The sequence below is a fragment of the Tiliqua scincoides genome, chromosome 7 (assembly GCF_035046505.1).
Source record: "Tiliqua scincoides isolate rTilSci1 chromosome 7, rTilSci1.hap2, whole genome shotgun sequence".
Taxonomy (NCBI): Eukaryota; Metazoa; Chordata; class Lepidosauria; order Squamata; family Scincidae; genus Tiliqua; species Tiliqua scincoides.
The window spans coordinates 46,678,554-46,699,378 of NC_089827.1; the positions used below are offsets into that span (position 1 = coordinate 46,678,554).

At 45.3% G+C, this 20,825-nt stretch overlaps 1 protein-coding gene across 1 annotated transcript in view; it reads right to left on the minus strand.

The window, feature by feature from the left end:
- Positions 1 to 20,825, minus strand: part of DGKI (diacylglycerol kinase iota) — a 284,940-nt gene that overhangs the window by 90,150 nt on the left and 173,965 nt on the right. Inside the window, exons 18-22 of the mRNA XM_066634451.1 lie at positions 17,719 to 17,781; positions 16,580 to 16,653; positions 15,839 to 15,950; positions 13,550 to 13,749; positions 6,493 to 6,555 (exon numbers count right to left, since the gene is read on the minus strand). Of these exons, the coding sequence (XP_066490548.1) occupies positions 6,493 to 6,555; positions 13,550 to 13,749; positions 15,839 to 15,950; positions 16,580 to 16,653; positions 17,719 to 17,781 (512 nt within the window). The remainder of the gene's footprint in view (positions 1 to 6,492; positions 6,556 to 13,549; positions 13,750 to 15,838; positions 15,951 to 16,579; positions 16,654 to 17,718; positions 17,782 to 20,825) is intronic.

Here is a 20,825-nt window from a genome sequence, read left to right on the forward strand (position 1 = left end):
GGATGGAGAGTTCTAATGTCAGAATAATGTTACAACCAATGTCTGGGATGTATCTACCATTGGAGGGGATATATAGGATATGGTATAAGTCAGCTCCTCCCTGTCCTTCTCATGACATACTCATGCCTCGACCCCGATTGGGGACTTACGGCAACTGAGTTATAGCTTACTCCAGCTAAGTCATAGCTGAGGGCCCAATCTTATCCAACTTTCCAACAGCGCTGCAACCACAATGCAGCCCCAAGTTAACGGAACAAACATTCCCTTACCTTGAGGAGGCCTCTGTGACTGCCTCCACACAACAGGAAGCAGTGCACAACCCATTGGTATGGCTGCACCAGCACTAGAAAATTGGATAGGATTGGGCCCTAAGTCAGCTAAGTCATAGCTATGTCAGAGTAGCTCCCCAGTAGTACTGAGACACGTTACGTTGGTATTGCGATGGCATAGCTCACATTATACTGGTGCTAACCATATATCTTCTAGTATTCATAATGTGTGTGTTTTTTTTTAATATAGGACTGATTCGTAAAAGTTTTCAGTGAATAGCCCTATAGACGAGGGGCGCTCACACTTTTTTGGCTCGAGAGCTACTTTGAAACCCAGCAAGGCCCGGAGATCTACCAGAGTTTTTTTTACAATGTTCGCGCCATCATAACATATGTGTACAATGTATGTTGGTGTACCTTGAGCCCCACTGAGTATAACAGGACTTACTCCTGAGTAGACATGCCTAGGATTAGGCTGTGAGGCTGCAATCCTAGCCACACTTACCTGGGAGTAAGCCCCATTGAGTACAATGGGGCTTACTCCCGGCGTTTCCTCCCAGAGGCACCTGAAGGGGGGGTTGGCACTCCACGATCTACTCATTTTGCCTCGCGATCTACCGGTAGATCGCGATCCACCTATTGAGCACCCCTGCTATAGACCATATGAGGTAGAAAATTCCATGGGGAGGTCCAGGGCCAGCTCATCCATGAGATAAGGTGAATTGGCCATATCAATTTGTAAAGGGATTCCCTCAGCACTCACCTTTACAGCTGCCTCGCCTTATCCTATGTACCTTTTCCTCCTTGCTCTGCTGCTTTTTGAAGTAGAGTAGGGCCAGAATGCTGAGAGAAGACCAGCTTCCTTCCAAAAATGGAAAAGTGTGAGAGGTGTTGCCTGCTGACTACTCTGTTGCAAAACACAAGGCAGCAGTGCAAGGAAAGAAGGAAGGAATACTGAGCTGGCAAACCAAAAGAGCTGCCTTCCAAAAATACTGGTGGCAGAGCTAAAGGAGGAGGTCACCACAGTGGAGCTCCTTTCCCTGACTGGAAAGAAGACCGCTACCACCAATCCACTGCGATCATATCTTCTCCACCTCTGCAGCGTCTCTGCTGATCCAGGGCTGGGGCGATCATTACAGTCCCAAAGACCCTGCCCCTCATTACCATCTCTTTTGCCTCAGGCAGTAATGGCACTTGGAGCAAGGCCTCCTTTGTGGATTGCAAAGTCCAAAGATGAGTCTGATTGTGGGGTTCCTTGGAAGGTAATGACAGATTCCAATAAGAAGAACAGCAACCAAAGAGAAATTTCTGGGGAAGATAACACGTTTGCATTATTATTCCAACCCTTCAACGCATGTGTGCCCAGAGACTGTCAGGCACTATCTAGAGCAGGGGTGCCCAAACCCCGGCTCTGGGGCCACTTGCGGCCCTCGAGGCCTCTCAATTGGGCCCTCAGGGAGCCCCCAGTCTCCAATGAGCCTCTGGCCCTCTAGAGATCTGCTGGAGCCTGCACAGGCCCGACGCAACTGCTTTCAGCATGAGAACAACTGTTTGACCTCTCGCGTGAACTGTGGGATGAGGGCTTCCTCCACTACTTGCTGTTTCAGGTCTATGATGCAGTAGCGGCAGCAAAGGAAAGGTCAGCCTTGCATTGTGCAAGGCCTTTTATAGGCTTTTAGCTATTTCAAGACCTTCATTCATTCATATAAGTTCAGCTTTAATATATTCATTTATGTAAATTTATTAAAATTTTAAATATAAATTAATTCTTTTTTTTCCCCAGCCCCCAACACAGTGTCAGAGAGATGATGTGGCCCTCCTGCCAAAAAAATTTGGACACCCCTGATCTAGAGCCCCCTCAATTTGAGTGGAAGAATAGTAAGGCCTACCTGTCTTGGCTGGCATCTCGTATGAACCAAAAGGGTGCCTGTAAGCCTCCCCGTCAGGAGTCCGATATGAAGCACAGAGATTCATCTCCATTTCTCAGAACATTAAAAAATGTGAAACCAACCCTCCTGTCCATCCCATGCAGCAGGGGAGAAGGAGACAGTGGGGGGGGGGGGAGTATCAGACCATGTGACTGCCAGCGTCTTGAGCAGTGCTGCTGGCAAGATGGGAGCATTTGGCATTTTGTTGGGGAGGCACGGGGCAAAGAATGCCTCAAAGGCAAGTCACTTGCTCCATCTCCTTTCATATCTCATATGAACTTGCATATGTTGATTTCATTTTCATGTTGATATTATTTCTTCCCTCAATTGTCCAAATTATGAGGTCAGACCATGCTGAATTTCATAGCAAGAGATGGATAACGCATTACTGCTTCAAGAACATATTTGAATTTATCAGATATTAATTAATCAAGTATACATAAATTAACTAATAAGATTTTGTTTTGTAGGGGGTGCCAAATTTTCTGTGACCCCTTAGCTATGCCACTGCCCCCAATATCTTATCACCCAAATTGAGGGCATCTGTGGGGACCTGCCCTTCAGAGACATGTCAGATCCCTTTCTGAACGTTTTAGCTTTTATTTGTGGAAATAAAATAATAAAGCATGCAGGCAGTATTACCCCCCACCCCCCAAAAAAGACGCCAGGTTGAGGGTTGAGGTTTTGGGTTGGAATAGGACCAGTATTAAATAACAAGGCAAGCACAAAATGCAGCAGGGCTGGATGAGGAAATAGGGGGCTAGCACATACAGGGACCTAAGATTGGGGGAAATTGACCTAGCCGTCTACCTCCATCAGGGCTTGAGGGCAAACCAACTGACCCGGGCTGCCACCAGTCGATTGACTGGGTACAGCCTGTTAATATCACCCTCGAAGAGGCAGCTGGCCCACAGAACAAACCATGCGAGCATAGCCAGACCAGTCAAGAGGGGTTGCCAGCCTACCTCTTCGAGCCCGCTAGGCATCATGTGGGCAGTTCTGATTCACCCCCTTAACTTGCTGTCCTGGATGGACAAAGAATTGCCCTACCTATCCCACCCCGCATGCATCACACCAAGTGACTGGTTGAAGAGGTAAATCTAAACCAAGCCCTTCCCAAAGTCAGCAGTAGGTGAAAAAACTGCCACCCAGAGCCAAAAAGGGTGACAGCAAAAAATTCCTACCTGGCCCTGTAAAAGCAACCAGCTAGTCTCAGACTGAGTTAAGGGAGCGGATGGGGATACTGCAGCTCCTGGACTGAGCTTAGGCTGGCGAAATTCACCCATGTGAGCTCAGCCCCTGCAACAGCAGAGGGCATGAACCAGAGGGAGCCTGCCCCTCAGCCTGCCTGCACAAGATGGGGAAGGGCAATGAAGCATTAGCGCAAGATACTAACAGCCTTTCTATCCACTTGTTCACTAAAATATAACCTTGCTCCCATCTCCCAGATTCATGGTCTTAAATACGATTTAACATATTTGGATCTACGAGTTTATGTCCTTGGCTCTTCTGTGATGATTTCTTGCCCCTTTGGCCTCCTCACCACAAAATTTCTGGCTACAAGCCTGCCCCAAACAAGCTCTGGGGCTGCCTTCCTGTCTGTATCAGAATTATAATTCTGGAACTTTGCCCACTGAGACAATAAAGTGAGGCTGCGGGTAGATGTGAATAGCGTAGCTCTCAATTAGGGGGTAGAGACATTCAAGTATAATTTTTCCATTCATATGAATAATTTGTATTGGCTACTTGAACAACTAGGCTAATTGCTTTCCTTGTCTGCATAGGAGATGTAAATAGGATTAAAATCTCCAGCGCCTACAGCATTTGTATATGGTAAAAGAGCCAGAAATGCCCCATTACTGTTGCCTGCCTAAATAATATAAACAGAAAAACACATGTAGCTGTTTATTAGAAAATAATGAACACTCTGGGCTAGCACAGAAAATGCAATGAAGGCAGAAGGATGCTTTGAGTGGGGGCAGCAACAAGGCACAAAGCCATTTTTAAGGTTTGCTAATATTTACAAAAAGAGGCACCGCAACTTCCCACTGCAAATGAGGATGTGAAATGCATGTGCTTAATGCCAATTCAAAATCTCCAAATACAATTGCAATGAAAGTCGTGGCAATTAAAGATATGGAACGCTGGCCAAGAAATCTGTAGACTTTGCCATCCCAAATTCAAGACTAATTCTGTAAGATGACTTTGGACCAGGTGAAGGTTATCTACTGCCACTCATATTTCTCAGAATCTCTTCTGCCATACTGTTCCAACAGGATTTGAGAAACAACACATTGCCAAGCTGAAGAACAACATTTGAATCTCAAAGCAACCAACATCCCAAATCCAATTTCCTCAGCGCCCCTTGGGTTTGCGCTATAATTTATCAGGCACACTAATTGTCAGTCGTAGTGCAGCTGCCTGATTATTCTTTTCAGATCTGCAGATACAGAATATCTTTGACTAACAAATTAGCTGGGGTCCCTTTATAAAACTTGCTGTGCTCTTCATGATTCGACCTGACGTCCAAAATGAATTGGGATATTAAAAACGTTAGGCAGTGAGGTCAAGAAGAATCCAAAATCAGTTCTTGGGCCATGAAGCAACAGACAGCTGATTTCAGGCAGCAGATTTCAGGGAGAGGGGGCACCGTAACCTGCACCTCAATTCCCATCTCTGTATCTGAAAATCATGAGCTTGAGTTCAGTCAGGGGGCATCACTCTGGCATTTAGCTTCAAGTGCAAACGTGTTAAAAGTTGACATTTATCTGCTCTGTTACTTTATTTTAATGAGTTGAATACTGAGGGGATACTTTAATGAGTTGAATCCAGTTCCCATGCCCCAACCACATGGTGAGTGGGTTTCCTGCACTGATAGCTAATGTTGTCATAACGAGAAAACAAACCCACCATCATGGAGAGAGCCAACAAGTGATGGAAACCGACACATAGTTACAGTCACCACCTGGAAGAGTTGGGCTACACTCACACAACCAACATTCAATATTCCTATAGTTCCCAAACTGGGCACCACTGTGCCAGCGTTCTTTTGCGATCCAAGATGGCGGTGCCCAAGAATGCTGGGAAGAAGAGGCCACCACAAAAGAAGGGTGTCATGACCATGCTAAGTTTGGGAACCACTGCTATAGGAGTTATTCTGGAGGGTATTCATAGCTTACTTCACCACTAATCCAGCATTCCCACTTTTGCACAAAGGAGGGACCCAGTGGTATAATGAGTGTATATCTCAGATCTGAACTCTTCTGTGCATTTGCTCTTGTTTGTGAAAAGGCAACCTCAGAAAGCTCTGATTATGGGCTGCAGGCTTATTTATTTTGCAAGGAAGATTTCTGGTTAGCAGCTAGTCAGGATGCTGAATTACAGTTCCTTAATGGTCTGCAGATTTTATGTTTTTAATAGAAGGTGGTTGGGAGACATACAGAGATGGCTCTGGAGTGATGGAAGCATGTGGAAGAGGTGAACCTTCACCAGCTAAGAAGAGAGATTGATGTACAGTGTAAAGACCCCACATTTTGCAGTTTGGGGGGATCACACACACAGACTGAGCTGAGAGCCACCTAAGGGTATCTCGGAGTACAGGGCCTCTCTGTCGGGATCTGATGGAAGGCACATCCAGCCTGTCTCCACCAATGATGGACTTGTACAGCAACCTTGCTGAACCCATTGCAGAAGGGCAAGATATGTAATAAGGAAATCCTCCTCTTCAGAAAGAAGTCTGCTCTCTTACTTGTGTAATTAAGTACTCCACTACTACTCTTTCCTCACATTAGAGTCAGAGAAGTTGTACTGATTATGACCTTGGTGAACAAATTCACTTGTAGAAGGGAGGAAATTAGGTATCCAGGGTGGTACTGGGCACTGGTAATTTCCAACCAGTAAAACTGTGTTCTGGCAGGAAACCAGTTATTGGTATCTGGAAAGCCAATCAAGTTCAAATTCTTCCAGGCTTTACTCACCAGTTTCTCCTTTGCTTTGTCCTGCATCTGTTAATTCCATCCTAGCTCTGCCCTTGATGCACCAGATTTTGCCTTTTATCTGACAGCCTCTGCCCTGGCACTGCAATATTTTAGCATGCTAAATGCTAGATGATCTCTGCCCAATAAAAAAAGGTATACCAAGACACTGGGTAGTGCATTGTCAGACATGCTGGGTCTGGATGAAGGTGTTTCAGGATGACTGGAGAATTAGTACAACAAACCATGCAAGGTGGAAGGAGGTGGAACTAAGGGAAACAAAAGGATGCTGGAAAAGGGGGAAAGAAAACAAGTACTTACACAGTGAAGGAATCAGGGGGAGCCGAGACTCTCCTCAGGTCACCAGGCTGCACTTTATGGATACTATAGGCAGCAGGAAATGAGCAGCCAGGACAGGGTCAGCGCAACAGCGTGGACAGACAAGGAAAAAGTCCAGAGAAAGAGACAGAAAAAGAGAGAGAGAAAGAAAAAAAAAGACATACAACAACATTTAAACAGAAACAAAGGGAGGCATCATGTAGTGGCTAAATGGAGATGTATTAGAGCTAAGCTCTAAGGCTGCACGCTATTCAACAGAAAGCCAATGACAGATATCAGCAAGCACAATGGAAGAAGATGGTGCCTGGTCGAGTGGCATGATTTGGTACAGTAGCAGGATTTGGTACATGAGCTGGGCTGCAGGAGATGCTTGGCGTTTTGAGTCCTGTAACACCCTCAGAATTGGAAACAGAAAGACTTTTAAACACCCTGTAGGGAAAGAGAGGCTACCATTCCTCCTCCTAAGTGCCACATGCAGGCATAAACAAGCACACTTCACACTTCTTCCCCTGCCTCTTTCACAGCCCTTTCAGTCCAGTCATTCTGTCACCCTCGCCTGCCCCTTCTCATCCCTGCTGCACGTCTTCCTTTCTAATAAAGGTTTCTAGCTCAAAATACCAGGCTTTTGCACAGCTTCTTACAAATGGAAGGTCAAAACAAGGGACACATAGGACCCAGTCACCAGCCCATACCACACAGCACTGACAATGGAGTGCGTGCTGTGTGCTATGGTGGGGAGAGGGACCGAATGGCCCAGGAGGGGTAAGTAAATTTTTTTTTACTCACTTCCTTGTAACCTGCCTTGCCTCTGATGGATCTCCTCAGACCTATGCCAGCTCTTTAGCTGGAATAAGAATAAGAAGACTCTTGGGGTTGGGTCCGGGCCAAAAAGGGAGGTTAGGATCTCAGTATGTATAACTGCCACCAAGATTCTCTCCCCCACTTCCAGCCCAATCTCCATCCCGAACTGCCCACGATCCTCCCCTGAACCAAACCTTCTACTGACCTACCTGCTCCAACAGAAAATGGAGGTGATTCTGTGGGCTAGTGGTATCTGTGTGCAGCCCCCACTCACTTGCACTCATGTGCCTGGCATGCAGAATGTCAATGACCTTTGAACCATTGTTCTGTGCCTTACAATGGCAGATTAAGAGATTCACCACATAAGGCATAATCACATAAGAGACATTAATCTCTTAATGGCAGATTAAGAGATTCACCACAGTAAGGCTTGGAAAGGATTGTGCCAATAATTGAGGGCCAAACTACAGTTACGTACAACACATGTTTTGGGCCTTGGGAGTGTTTTTTTTGTTTTTTTATAAAATAGCACACTGGGGAGAATGTGAAATAGACATTAATATTCTATTAGAGTCCTTTATTTGCCCCATCTACAGGCTGAATGCAGTATAGTGTCTATACCAATGCATTCTGGGGCTACAATGGAGGAGCAAGAAACCTAGAAGTGGTCTTTAAAGCTATTTTTCCACTGATTTCTTTTAATCCACTGGGGGTTCTGGAATGGAAGCCCTGTGGATAACGAGGCATGACCTGTATGCTAATGGCTGAAGATACCCTGCTATCCCAGATGCTTCACCACTGAGCATGCAGGAATGGTGTCACAAACTGTACCAATAACCCAGGAGCAGTGTGCCATGGGACGCTTCCCGACACCTCTGCTGCTTCCTCTGCCATGGTGCTCCACAGAAAAGGGGAAAAAAAGCCCCTTTCCAAGCTCCTTGTGTGAACTGCAGAACTTCTGGCATGCATTTAAAATGATGGTCCCTTTGCTTGGCAGTACCTGTTAGTTAATAAAACCAGAAGTCCCACACTTCCAGGTTTGAAGAAACTATGCAAGGAGAAAACTAAGGAGGTTGATGATCCCTTTCTTACTCATGAGAAGTATCAATGTGGCTGGCTCACATGCGCAGCAGATTGGCGGGAGGAAGCAGTGGCAGACGTGGAGTGAAGGACACCCTGAATCCACCATCCTCTTGTTGCTTCAACATATGCCACTGATGCAAGCCTAATCAGGTGGCTTCATGGTGCATTCTAACAGCAACACAACAACCTACACCTTCAGAACTTGAATTGGGATGCGCGCACACACCCCTGATGACACCTTACTCTGGTCATTAGCACAACATGGATAGTGGGTAGAGAGAGCCTGAACTGCATTGTGAAAGATATGGAAAGGCCTTTGGTGCACCCAGTAACACCACTGGTTATGCAAAGGGACCTAGAATCTTCTGCAGGGCCTAAGCAATTTTGTCCCCTTTTGGGTTCATTCCAGAGTCTAGGTGTTTCACCTGAACTCAGAAATAGACCTGACAAGAAATGGGCCTGAGGGGAGGGGGGTGCCTCCACCCCCTCAGTGACCAGACTCCACTGTTCCAGACCCAGTTCAGAACCATCTTTCCCAGCAATGCAACTGTAGCAAGCTGCAACAGCAGCATAAAGTCATATGATTCGGCAATTAGTATGTGACAGCCTAACCGATTCATTGCTTGCCCAACAAATCAAACAAGCACAGCAAATCAAACAAGCATTTCCAGTTTCAAACTGTTTGTAATGCAACTGTAAAACCTATATTGGGCGGGATGCTCATTTGCATTATCAGTGCCTCTCCTCTGCTCTGTCTGCTAATTAATAACAATTAATCTTTTTTCATGAAGAACACAAGAGCAATTTGAGCCTCCTGTATGAAAATGCTTTTGTTTTTGCTTCAGACCCATTTGGCTATTGGTTTACACACACACAAACACACAGACCTCACAGCCAAATGGGTATTACAGAATAGTAATAGTAGGAGATCCATCTCTGACATTAAGCAGACCGAGAGGACCTAGCCAGTAACTGAATGGGTTGTCCCATATTTTCCAGCCTGAGATCTTTGGACAGATGTACATTTTCAGTATGTCAGTTCTGAGGTTCCATTTCGTTATTGAAAATCTTTTTTTCCCATGTAAACTGAGAACGAATTCACACCCACTTTGTTGGTTCCAATGTCCTCCATTTAACACACCATATGATAAATCACAGCCCTTAAAACTTGCTCTTATGACCAGAAAATGATTACTGGAAAAGTAGGTGTTGATTCTATAGCACTGTCCTCTTCAAAGAGACATTCAGATTACTTATCAGACCCAGCTCCCCAGTTTGCCAAAACTGCAACATTGTCACTATCAAGCCAATTTTTCTCCCTTTCATTTATCACTGGTTTTTTTCTATTAGCGATTCTGGGCCTGGAGTGCAGCTGGCAATTCTGTTAATGATGCATGAGGTAGAATGAAATGTAGCTCATTCTTCTAAAACAAAATTGACTCTCCCAGATTAACTTCAGGAAAAACTTTGCTTCCAAATCCAACAGGCATGACTCAGAAGACAAATGGACAAAGGATAAGAGCCATGAACAAATGTAATCTCTCTCTCTTCATGGCTTTACCTTCTGTTATTCCTCCCCTATCTAGATTCAAACAATACTGACACAGCGCATTGGCGACACTTCAGCATTTTCTCCGGAGTTGTACCTTATTTGCTGTCTCCACAGGAATTGCCAGTGGTTCTCAAACTTTTTGGGAGCTTTACTCCCAAATTAAGTCTTTGCGGGGAGTGGGGAGGGGATCATGTCGCTAATGGGAGCAAGGGGGTGCTTTTACTTACTCTGTGTTAGGTCAAGCAACAAGAGGTGCAGAGAACCCTGCGCAGCCCTCCGCGGGATTCCCTGAGCCTTGGAATCTTCAGAAATAGTAAGTGCAAGCCCCCTCCTGGCTGCATTCGTAAACCGGAAGTGGCTTGTGCTATTTCTGAAGATTTCTGAAGATTCCAAGCCCCTTTAATGTCAATAAAGGTTTATGAATAGATTCCAAGCCTCGGGGAGCCCCGCAGAGGGTTGTGCAGGGCTCCCGGCACCTCCTGCTGCTTGCTCCAACAAACAGTAAGTAAAAGCAGCCCCCTCGCCTCCATTAGCAATGCGATCCTGGGGATCACGTTGCTGCCTCCCCCTTCCCCCGCCCCTTAAAGGGATGGGGAAGCATTACACAAACAGGTGGGTCGCGACCCACCGGTTTGAGAACCACTGGCCTATCATTTTTATCTTTCTTCAAGTAAAGAGAATTTGCACTGTGCAAGAAGAGATATGCAAGCTGCTATGCTCAAACTGCACGATGCGAGGGAATCGCCGGTTCCCCAACCTTTTGCAATTGCCCCATTGGCTACTGTTTTTAGAAAACTATGGGGGTCAAGATTTGACAAAAGTTGTGGGGGGGGGGTGACTTGGGGATTTTTATAAGGGTGATCCATTTTCCTTGATAATTACAGCATTGGCTGGTTACCACTGCAGATCTCTCTGCACCAAATCTAACAATTGCTAAAGCATAAAAATAAGTTAGGGCAATGCATGGGTCACTGTGACCTCTGTTTTTATTTATTTTTTCTTCACATTTTTATACTGCCCTTCCTCCAAAGAGCTCAGGGCGGTTCAGACACACAGCCCTGTAATTGCCAGGACCAGATCAACACACCTAGCAGAATTCACAGCTGCCAGGACACTATAATTCTGAGCATTTCAGATTAATCTAGAAGTTCTCTAAGGCACAGCCAACCCATCCATCAAGTGAACAATGTGGCTCTTGTTGAACAGCAGGCTGTGAGGAGCAGCAGGCAGGCTCAAGGTGCTCTTCACCCCAAGTCTGCCATCTCCTTCCTCCCACCCGCTGTGGATGGAGCCGCTCCAATCTGCTTCCTTACCCCTTATCGTCGTCGTCGTCATCGTCTTCTTCTTCTTCATGCAATTTATTTAAACAAATCAAGAAGTACACTTCCTGATTTGTTGAAAAGGACCATGCAGAGAAGGAACAAGATGAGAGGTTAGGGAAGTGGATCGCAGTAACTGCCGCTGTGTGCAAAAAATGGCAAAAAATGGCGTGGAAGGCAGTTTTCCAACCATTTTCATTGCAACCATTCCAACCATTTTCATTGCGTAGATCTTTTCAACCAAACAGGAAATACAAGAGCTTCCAGCATGTCCTGCAATTCCTGTTTTGTTGAAAAGGCCAGCACATGGAAGGAGTCATCTGAGGAAGCAGGGCATTGGATAACCACCTTTCATGCAGTTTTTGGGAGGGCAATTGGTTGGGGGGTGCACAGTAGTGCCAGCAGGGGCTTTGTGTTGGGCGACAGATCACGTTGGGTCATTCCTGTCCTAAGGAAGCAATTAACCCCAGTTACACTCCAGGCCCTTGAACCTGAGAAGTGAGGGCATTAATATTCCCCCCCTCCACCCAAGTTCTCCTGTTTACAGCTCCCCTTTCCTTATCCCATATCCTGACGGTTGACCATTTGGTCCTAAGTGGCTTAAAAAACAACCGTTCAAAACGCAATGTCAATCTGGCATCTGGTGAACTCAGCATGGAAAAGGCGGAATATAAATTTTTTCAAATAAGTAAATAAATATGGGTCTGTAGTGCCGCTACCACAAAATGCCTGTCCCTGGTAACTCCCACCTCACTTCCAGAAGTGAGAACACCCAAATGCCTCCTTACCCCAAGGAGACCTCGTATCCAAAAATTCCTTGTGAGATACAGAATAGCCCATATTGGCGCCGCTGCATCGCTGGGCGGGGATTTACGTTAGATCGGACTGTGAGTCAATTAGAAGGGTCTCCCAGTTGGGAAAGAAATAGTAAAACAGGTAGAAAGTTAGCAGGTCCACTCATCTTATATTAAATGTGAATACTGTTAGCTAATCTAAAAAAAAGTTCTGCAAATATTAATCCAAACTTAAACTTATTTGCTTTTGAAATGTTCACATGCCTTTCATATTAGCTTCCTGCAAATATTTTGGCAGAGGAACTTGGAAGAACATTTGCAGAAGGAAAACATTTTAAGCAAATATTGTAAACCGTACAAAATAATTTCCACATTCATCTGGGTTAGGATCACTGCCTATCATTCATGTTCAGCTCACATCCCATACCAGGGGGGTAAACCTTAGTTCCAGCCATAATTCTCAGCAAGTATACGTGGATTTATGCAAATTTAGTTCACAAGTCACTGGCTAAAACTATCTCAAATCCTTTAAACCAATTACTGGATTATGGCCCCATTTTTCCAATCAGTGCAGAAGAAGCAAACCATCATATTAAGAAAAGGAATTTCTTTACTGACTATCCCCACTTATTTTTGATTTTCCAAGTGCTGCCTTATACTCATTAAGGGCAAGTATAAATACTCTGTTCTTTCTTCTGTAGGAGTATAACCATATTATCGTTTCATTATTATCCTACTTGAACTTTAAATTATATGACGCATGGAGCCCCAGTAAATAAGAGTCTAAGGTCTTAACTAGAAATGACAGGGATAGTTGATATTTGTTTGACCACCACTCTTCAGAATTACTGTCTTGAAATTGCCCCAGATGTCTTAGGCAAGAATAGTCAGCAAAAATAATTAGATTATCATTAGAGTTTATCCAAATGGGTCTTGCCTTTGGCCACCATCCTATTCATAGGTGAAAACTGAGAATTCGGTGATTGCAAAGGCAGACACAAGAATTTATGGCTTACTGCAACTCAGGTTGAAATCCTGAGTTGACTATATGACTATAATTTTTTTCTTATTTCCTTTTTAACTATTTTAGGCTGCGCCTCCATGAACAACAGAGATTGCAGCAGCCCTGGAAATGCTGATAGAGTTTTGGCTTGCTCCTATAACTCAACTGCACAGAAAACAACGACAGAGTAGTTTACAGTGCATTTTGGGATACAAGGAAAAAAAAATATTCTGAGGCCTTTGGAGACAGGGTTATTAATACTGAGAAAAATATCTGTAAGTTCTTCTGAGTCAGTGAGCGGAATATAAAATCAATCAAATAGATTAAAAAAAATTTGTTAGAGAGTCATGGAATTCTGAATACTGTTCAACATCACTGTCCTTAATTCATCGCTAGCCTATCTAATCTAAGCGCAGAGTAACATTTCAACCCAACCTCAGCCCTACAGTGGATAGGTACCCACAGAAAGTTCATGCAACCAACTCACTCATTGAGCATAGGCATGGATGTCCTCCTCTTGCTCTTCTGCACCATATTGGCCTGATTCCTCAGAGAGATCCGGATGAGTGAGGGAGCCAACCGGCAAGGCTCCCCATCCACTTGCATGGGAATGGACTTGTACGTTAACAGTGTCACCTCCCGGCACTGATGCAACCGTTCTCCATGACCTCCCACTTGAAGAGCAGCCTGAGTGAAACACAAGTATGGCAAAAGGAAAACAATACACACACACACACACACACAGAGAGAGAGAGAGAGGGAGGGAGGGAGGGAGAGAAAAGAAACACAATCATTTGGCATGCCTTAATTTCCACAATTTAAAATACCAGAAGTATCCATGAAAGGCATTGATTACACTTTGTATCACAATGTCTACTGACCCACAAGAAAAAAAAAATGTGTAAGGGCCCAATCCTAACCAACTTTCCTGCACTAATGCAGCCACGATGCAACCCTAAAGTAAGGGAAGGGAAGGGAACAAGCATTCCTTAAACCTTGAGGTCACCTCCGTGACTGTCCTCCCACCACAGGATGCAGTACATGCCCCATTGACATGGCCGCATCAGTGCTCAAAAGTTGGATAGGATCGGGCCCTAAGAGAAAGAATTTTAACCCCTCTAATCATGCCATTTTCGATTACTTACATAAAGAAATACTTATTTTCCTTTACAATTGTAGCAGAAACATGTGGAAAGAAAAGCCTAGAAAAGCTTAAAAGTTTTCACAAACAAACAAAATAATTGTTTGCCCCTGTTTATTGTGAGCAGACACGGCAGAGTCGTACTAGTGAAGAGTGAACTCTTCACAGTTTGATTCAAAATTGGCACAGAGATAATGAACAACACATTTTCTAAAAAAGACAGCTTATTTCTAAGCATTTCAAATGGTCTCCTGATGTTGATTGCACTATATCATACTGCCTTCAAATTTCATCTATTTTTTGTCCAAGTTCTGAATACTAATCACAGCTCAGAGAGCACTTAAGAAACACCTCCTGAAGCTGTAAAATAATATCTCAGGAAAATTATGTTTGAGTCATATCATTAGAACATTACAAGCCAACGTACTCATATTCCAAACCAGGTAATTATGAAATTATTTCAGTATTATACGAGAAATTATTATTTAATAATAATTATATTATAATAATCGTATTATTTCAGAAATATAACAGGAAACCTAATTCAAGTGCACAAGTATAACCCTCAAATGGTTATCACTTTAGTTAAGTTACAGGGATTTCCAAAAACAACTTGAGCAAGTATTACTTTTGTATTCTCTGAGTTTTATATCTCCCTCTGCAAAAAACAGAGACAACTCCCTACCTCCGTCGTACATAGAGACGATTGATTCACTCATTGATCATAACAATTTAAGCAAACAGGAATTTAAGCAAACAGGGTGATACTATCTTGCAACTACTCAGAATATCTTCGTTACCAATAACGTTCTACCAAACCAAAAATGTTTGTGAATTAGCCATTTCAAGATTCAATATTTGATCAACTGCTGAGATTAAAAGGCAATTAAAATTGTTAAAGGTTTGGATGTGGGAGAGACAATTAGTTATGGGAAGGGCAGATGCCCTTGAGATACCACTGCTGCATGGAGTTGTCTCCTCTTCTGCTTACCAATGAAATATTCAGGGAGAAAGTAAAAACTAAAGATGGGGAAGGATGGGGATTCCAAATAAGAAGAAGCTCTGACACCAAAGATGAAAGTGAGGAGGGGAGTATTGTCTGCGTATTAATTTATTTAGGGTGCAATCCTAACCAACTTTCCAGCAGCGAGGTAAGGGCAATGCAGCTCTGAGATAAGGGAACAAACATTCCCTTGCCTTGAGGAGGCCTCTGAGACTGCTACCTAACAGCAGGTTGCAGCACATATCCCATTGGCACAGCTGTGTCAGTGTGAGAAATTTGGTTAGGATTTGGGTCTTAATTTAATTGACAGGCAGCCCAATCCTGAGCTGCCCGGCATGCAGGACTGCAGCAGTGTCAAAAATGGCTGCCACTGCATCCTGCGCGCTCAGCGGGCAGCACCGGCAGCTCCTCAGGAGAAGGGGACTTTTGTCCCCTTCCCCCCCAGGTAAGGCCAGTAGCCCCACAATGGGGCTACTCGATTCTACAGTGACCCAAGAGTCGCCATAGAATTAAGGGTCTCTGTGTCAGACTGGCTGCCCAACACGGAAGCTCAGGATCCGGTGGAGCGAAGCTGATTCAGATCATTGGACAGGTGGTTTGGCTGCAGGAAAAAAATATGCAGAAACACTCACCAAGGAGGCCATAGTAAATCCAATGACCTCAATGTAACCATCGTCATGCCGCTGAGGTTCAAATTCTCTGTGGTCTCCTGGATTTCCCCATGGCATTGTGCCAGCACAATACCTGCAGAAAGAGTTCAATATGGGAACATGAGTGAATACTGAACATCTGTCCCATATGGACTACAGCAGTGAACAAAGTAAATAATCAAGCATACGGATTGCTTTGTCCTTAACAAATACCTTAACAGATCATTCTGAATGGGACCAAACATGGTGGGGGTAGGTATACTTTACTGGGGACTGGCCTGGCCTGGGCTGCAAACCCATTACCATGAAAAAATTAATGAGGCTAAATTTTGGCTCATGCATGGGAATGTTTGACAACATCAGTTTCACAGTTCCTGCTAGTTTTCCAATGCTCTAGCAGGCAGACCCAGCAATATCACAAGTAACTGATCAGAAAAGCTTGGAATAGCCAACTCCCCCAACCGATGTCTTGAATGCAGGATTGGGGCAAACATATTCTAATTGTAAGCCAGCACAATCAATCAGGGTTGTATTCATTCCAGTTCTGCAGACTGTCTGCCACTGCCCAAAAGCACACACAGATAAAATCAGGTATAGCATTTTGGCTTTGCTTTCTTTTGCTGGTGGGTCATGGTGGCAGTGGTGGTTCATGGACATTTACCTTCTTCACTTAAGAGGGCTAACTCTGTCTAGGCTTGAGAATCTCTAGAGCATATTCCTTACCTGGGTATGTTTAAAAACACTATACACTGGAATTTCAGTTCCTGAATCTTTGTGGTCAGATCCGTGCCGTCACACTGCCAAAAAGCAAGTCGAAAATTGTAAGATCCACAATAACCATGAAAGGGTTCATCTTAAACACAATAAAAAATGAAAAACGGGAAGGAAGGAGAGAGATCTAGAGACCATGTCACGCAAGGATCCCAAATAAAACAGAGGAGAAGCAACCCAATATTTGCATCTTCGGTATTCTGCAAGTCAGCAAGCACTGAGGAATGTCACCATGGCATGTATCGAGAGATGGTGCTGCTCTGATCCAGACTGGAAAGGTGGGGTGAAAATTAAATAAAGATCATAGAATGAAAGAAGGTTGGGTTAAGCCAGTTGAAGGCAATTTGTAGGCAAAAGAAAAGTACCAGGAAAAAAGGAGAGGAACACTGCCTGCTGAAATTAAGCTTCCATAGCTAAGGTTACAGAAGCTCTCTTCACTATCAAAACTGGCAACTCTAGAACAAACATAGATGCTTGACAGACCAATCCAATCCAGTACAGGAGCAGCAGCACTGTGCCGGAACTGAGCAAGCTGGAGGTCTCCTTGGAGTAAGGGGCAAATTCCCTTACCCTGTGTAATGTCCCAGTCTGCTCAATGGGCATTCTTGAGTGCACCAGCTATTTTGCTGACACAGAATGGAGAAGCCCCGCGTCAGGTTTCTGAGCCCAACATGGGTAATAGGATTCAGCGGAGGAGGCCTCTGCTGGTTCCACTCCTTCTGGGCTGGTCCCAATGTTCTGCCCTCCTTCCACCCTCCCTGCCCCGAAACACCTCCCCCTGCCACCCTCCCCACATCTCCACACCACTGGGTGCTTACTTTAGCTCCGGTGGAGTCAAGGTTCCTATTGCAGTGTCGACAGGGAGGCGCAGGCTTCCCTGCCAGTGCCACTTGCTCTCTGGGTGGCACAAATGTGCCTTATGGCATGTTTGCTACACCCAGCACCGGTGCAATCCAGCAGTATTGGATCGGGCTGCGAGCTAGGTGGAAGTGAAAAGGAGGTGCACAAATATACAAGTAATATGAGCAAGATCCTGGTCTTGTTTGCCTTGTTAACATTCAGACACAGCAGAAAACATTTCCTATGCTTACCACGACTTTCACATGTTTGGACAAATCTCTGGAGCTTCGCTGGAGAAAGTCTGAAAAGGCAGCCTAAAATTAGATGGAAAAAGAGAAGGAGAAACTCAGGGAGATGTCATCCATTCAACTGAATGTTTTTTCTTCTCTTCACCTTGTTTTCTTGAGTGAAAACAAGGCGCATTACATGAATTTATCCCATGGAAAGCAATCAGGTTTCAGTGCAGAAGTCTCACGCACGTGAGTATTAGTTATCTGCCCTTAATTTTCTCTGCTGCTAACAGAAAAATGTGGCAGCAGGCTCTGTGGTTAGTTTAAAGTCAGCAAATAGTTTCTGATGACCAGAAGTCTCTCGAATCAGGAGCAAAGGCAGTGTCATGCAGTGGTGTAGCTAAGGCGGTGCAGGGGGTAGCAGTTGCACCGGGCATCAAGCTTTAGGGGGGCAACAAGCTGAGCTTGACACTAGTGATCAAAATTATGAAAATCTTGGTAAGTATGAATAATACCATAATGTTATATATAATTGGAAAGGTAATTTAATGCAGAGTGCAATGAAACAAACTGCACTGGAATATCTGTATTCTATCAAAAGTTATGGCCAATTAACCAGAAAATGAAAACTGTCTTGTAGAACAAAAAGTGGATTTGCTTAACTCCAAACTGACCTATGAGACTGGTCTGAGTGCCAGTGAGATGTTGTTATGAATCAGCATGGAACCAATAACATTTATTTCCTTAATTAAATTTGATTTCATCATGCAGGAGGGGCTACAAAATCATCTATGACCCCGGGTAGCAGATAGATGCTTTCGCTATGCCACTGACTGGGGGGGGGGAGGCAGCAGGGCAAGTGGGTGGTGAGCTGCTGGGGGGGGAGGTGGGTTCCTCCCAATTTTTACTTTTTAAAAAGCCCAGGTGTGATGCCCCTTCCGGTCTTGTGACATCACTTCCGGGGCAACATTTGAGCTACGCTACTGGTGTCATGCACACATTCTTAACTATGGTTGAAGAGCAGGAGATTGGAAATCTCTCTGCTGTTGAATGAATATGAACAAGTATCTTCTAAATTAAAACAAAGCAACCAAATCATTACACGTATAGCAATCAACAAACAACAACAAAACAAATGGCCTAACTCCAAGCCACAGTTTCATGGGAACCGTGTCAGCTGACCAGCCATTTCTGTCACAGTTCTTGCAGGCTATCAGTTCGGTTCATCTAGTTGCTGCCTCCTTTCTGATATGGTGTCTCTCCTTCCTCTCTCCAGCTGCCATCTTCTGCCCCCCAACAGCCACCAACTGGCTTTTTCTCCTCTTACTCTCTCCCAACATTCTTTACTTGCCTCCACCTGCCCTGTGTTCCATATTGTCACAAGAGTAGGCATGATGACATGAGCTGAGGCACAGCTACTGTTGGTCACATGGCATGGTGTCCATTAACTGTTGCTAGTGTCACTGGCCTCTCAGGGCCCAACCCTATGCAATGCACGCTGGCGCAGTGTTAGAGTGCATTGTTGCAAATGTGCCATAAGGCACATTTGCAGAGGTTAGCGCCAGCCCAGCACCACAGCAGGCTCGGCACGAGCCCACGCTGGGTCGATGCCCAATCAGATGACAATGGAGCACCTCCCTGGTGTTATTCAGGATTGACGGAGACCACTGAAACCAACGTAAGTTCAAGGCTTTTATTGTGAGGAATGGAACCTGAACCAAAATGATAACACCCTCGTTCCAAATTCCCTGATTGAGTGAGGACCTGAGGCAGGCACTAGGCAGGCAGGAGGCAGCAGGACTTGTGGCAAAGGCTGGCTGGTTGCTCCCTGGCTCTCAGTGGCTCTCCCAGGGGCTCCTTGCTGCAGCTCTCTCTCCTCATTCCTCCTTTCGCTTGGTCTCCTCAGCTCTCAGGTTTCAGCTCCGTTCTGCAACCCCTTCTCTCCCAGCTCGCCTGGCGATCTTTCTTCCTCTGCAGAGCTTGCTCTCCAAGGCTCCTCACAGCAGCTCTTCCCTGGTGGTCTATCCAGCTCTCTGCTTGTGCAGCCCCTTTTATAGGCCTCTGCACACAGCAACCTCTACCTTCCCTCCACTGGTACTGCAGCCTCCTCTCCTGCAGCAGTTTTCCCTCAGGTCCTCCTCAGACTGAGCCCAAGTTTTACACATAACACTGGGAACGCCAGGCAGCAGAGAGGTAAGTGGGGTTGTGGGGGAGGTGGGGGAAAGCATTCTGAAGTGAAGGTAGGCAAAGTGGGATAGGGGAGCAAGTGCGTCAGGAGGGGGGAGGGACCAGTGAAACTCAGTTCCGCTGAATCCAGAGACTCACATCAGGCCTCCCAGTCCAACACGGAACTCCTTACTCTGCGCCAGCTAAACAGTCGAGCAGTCCCATTGTGGGGCTACTCAGCTTACTGGGGGAAGGGGATGAAAGTTCCCCTGAGGAGGCATCAAGAGCCAGCTGTGGTTGCCTGAACGATCATAGGATCCCGTGGCAGCCCTGCGTGCTGGGCAGCTCAGGATTGGGCTGCCCATCTGCCAGATCTGTTACTATATGTTCATTTCCCCTCTACGTTCTGATGTTGTTAGAAAAAATTGCTAAGATGGTTACAGTCTGCGTTATAATCTTTCCTGCGGGGGGGGGGGGGGAACATAAGCCAGTGAAACCTCTGTGTGTGTGTGTGTGTGTGTGTGTGTGAGTGAATGGGGAGGTGCAACTGGCTTATAAGCAGTTAACAGGTCCCTCCCAAAATCAGTTAAGCCAGTTATGCAAATAAAGCAGGCAAGGAGTGCTCTGATTGGTTGTACAGCTGGAGGTTCTCTGAGACCAGCATATAAAAGGGAGAGCAAACTGAAGCTGGGGGACAACTGCAAACAACTGTTTGGGACAACTGTTGGTCTGGATCAGCACAGAGGGAGTCACCAGGAGAAGGGCTCACAGGGAGAGACCTCTAGAGGTCTTGAGAACCAGCATGAGCTCCAGCAAAGACCTCCTATTCCCACTGTGGTTCCAGCTGTCCACCAGAGACTGTGTTGACTGAAGATACCAGCTCTCCAGCAGCTGACTCCCAGACAAGGGGAAACCCACACTTACCCCTTCCCTTCGTACAATCTGCCCCCACAGAGGGTTAG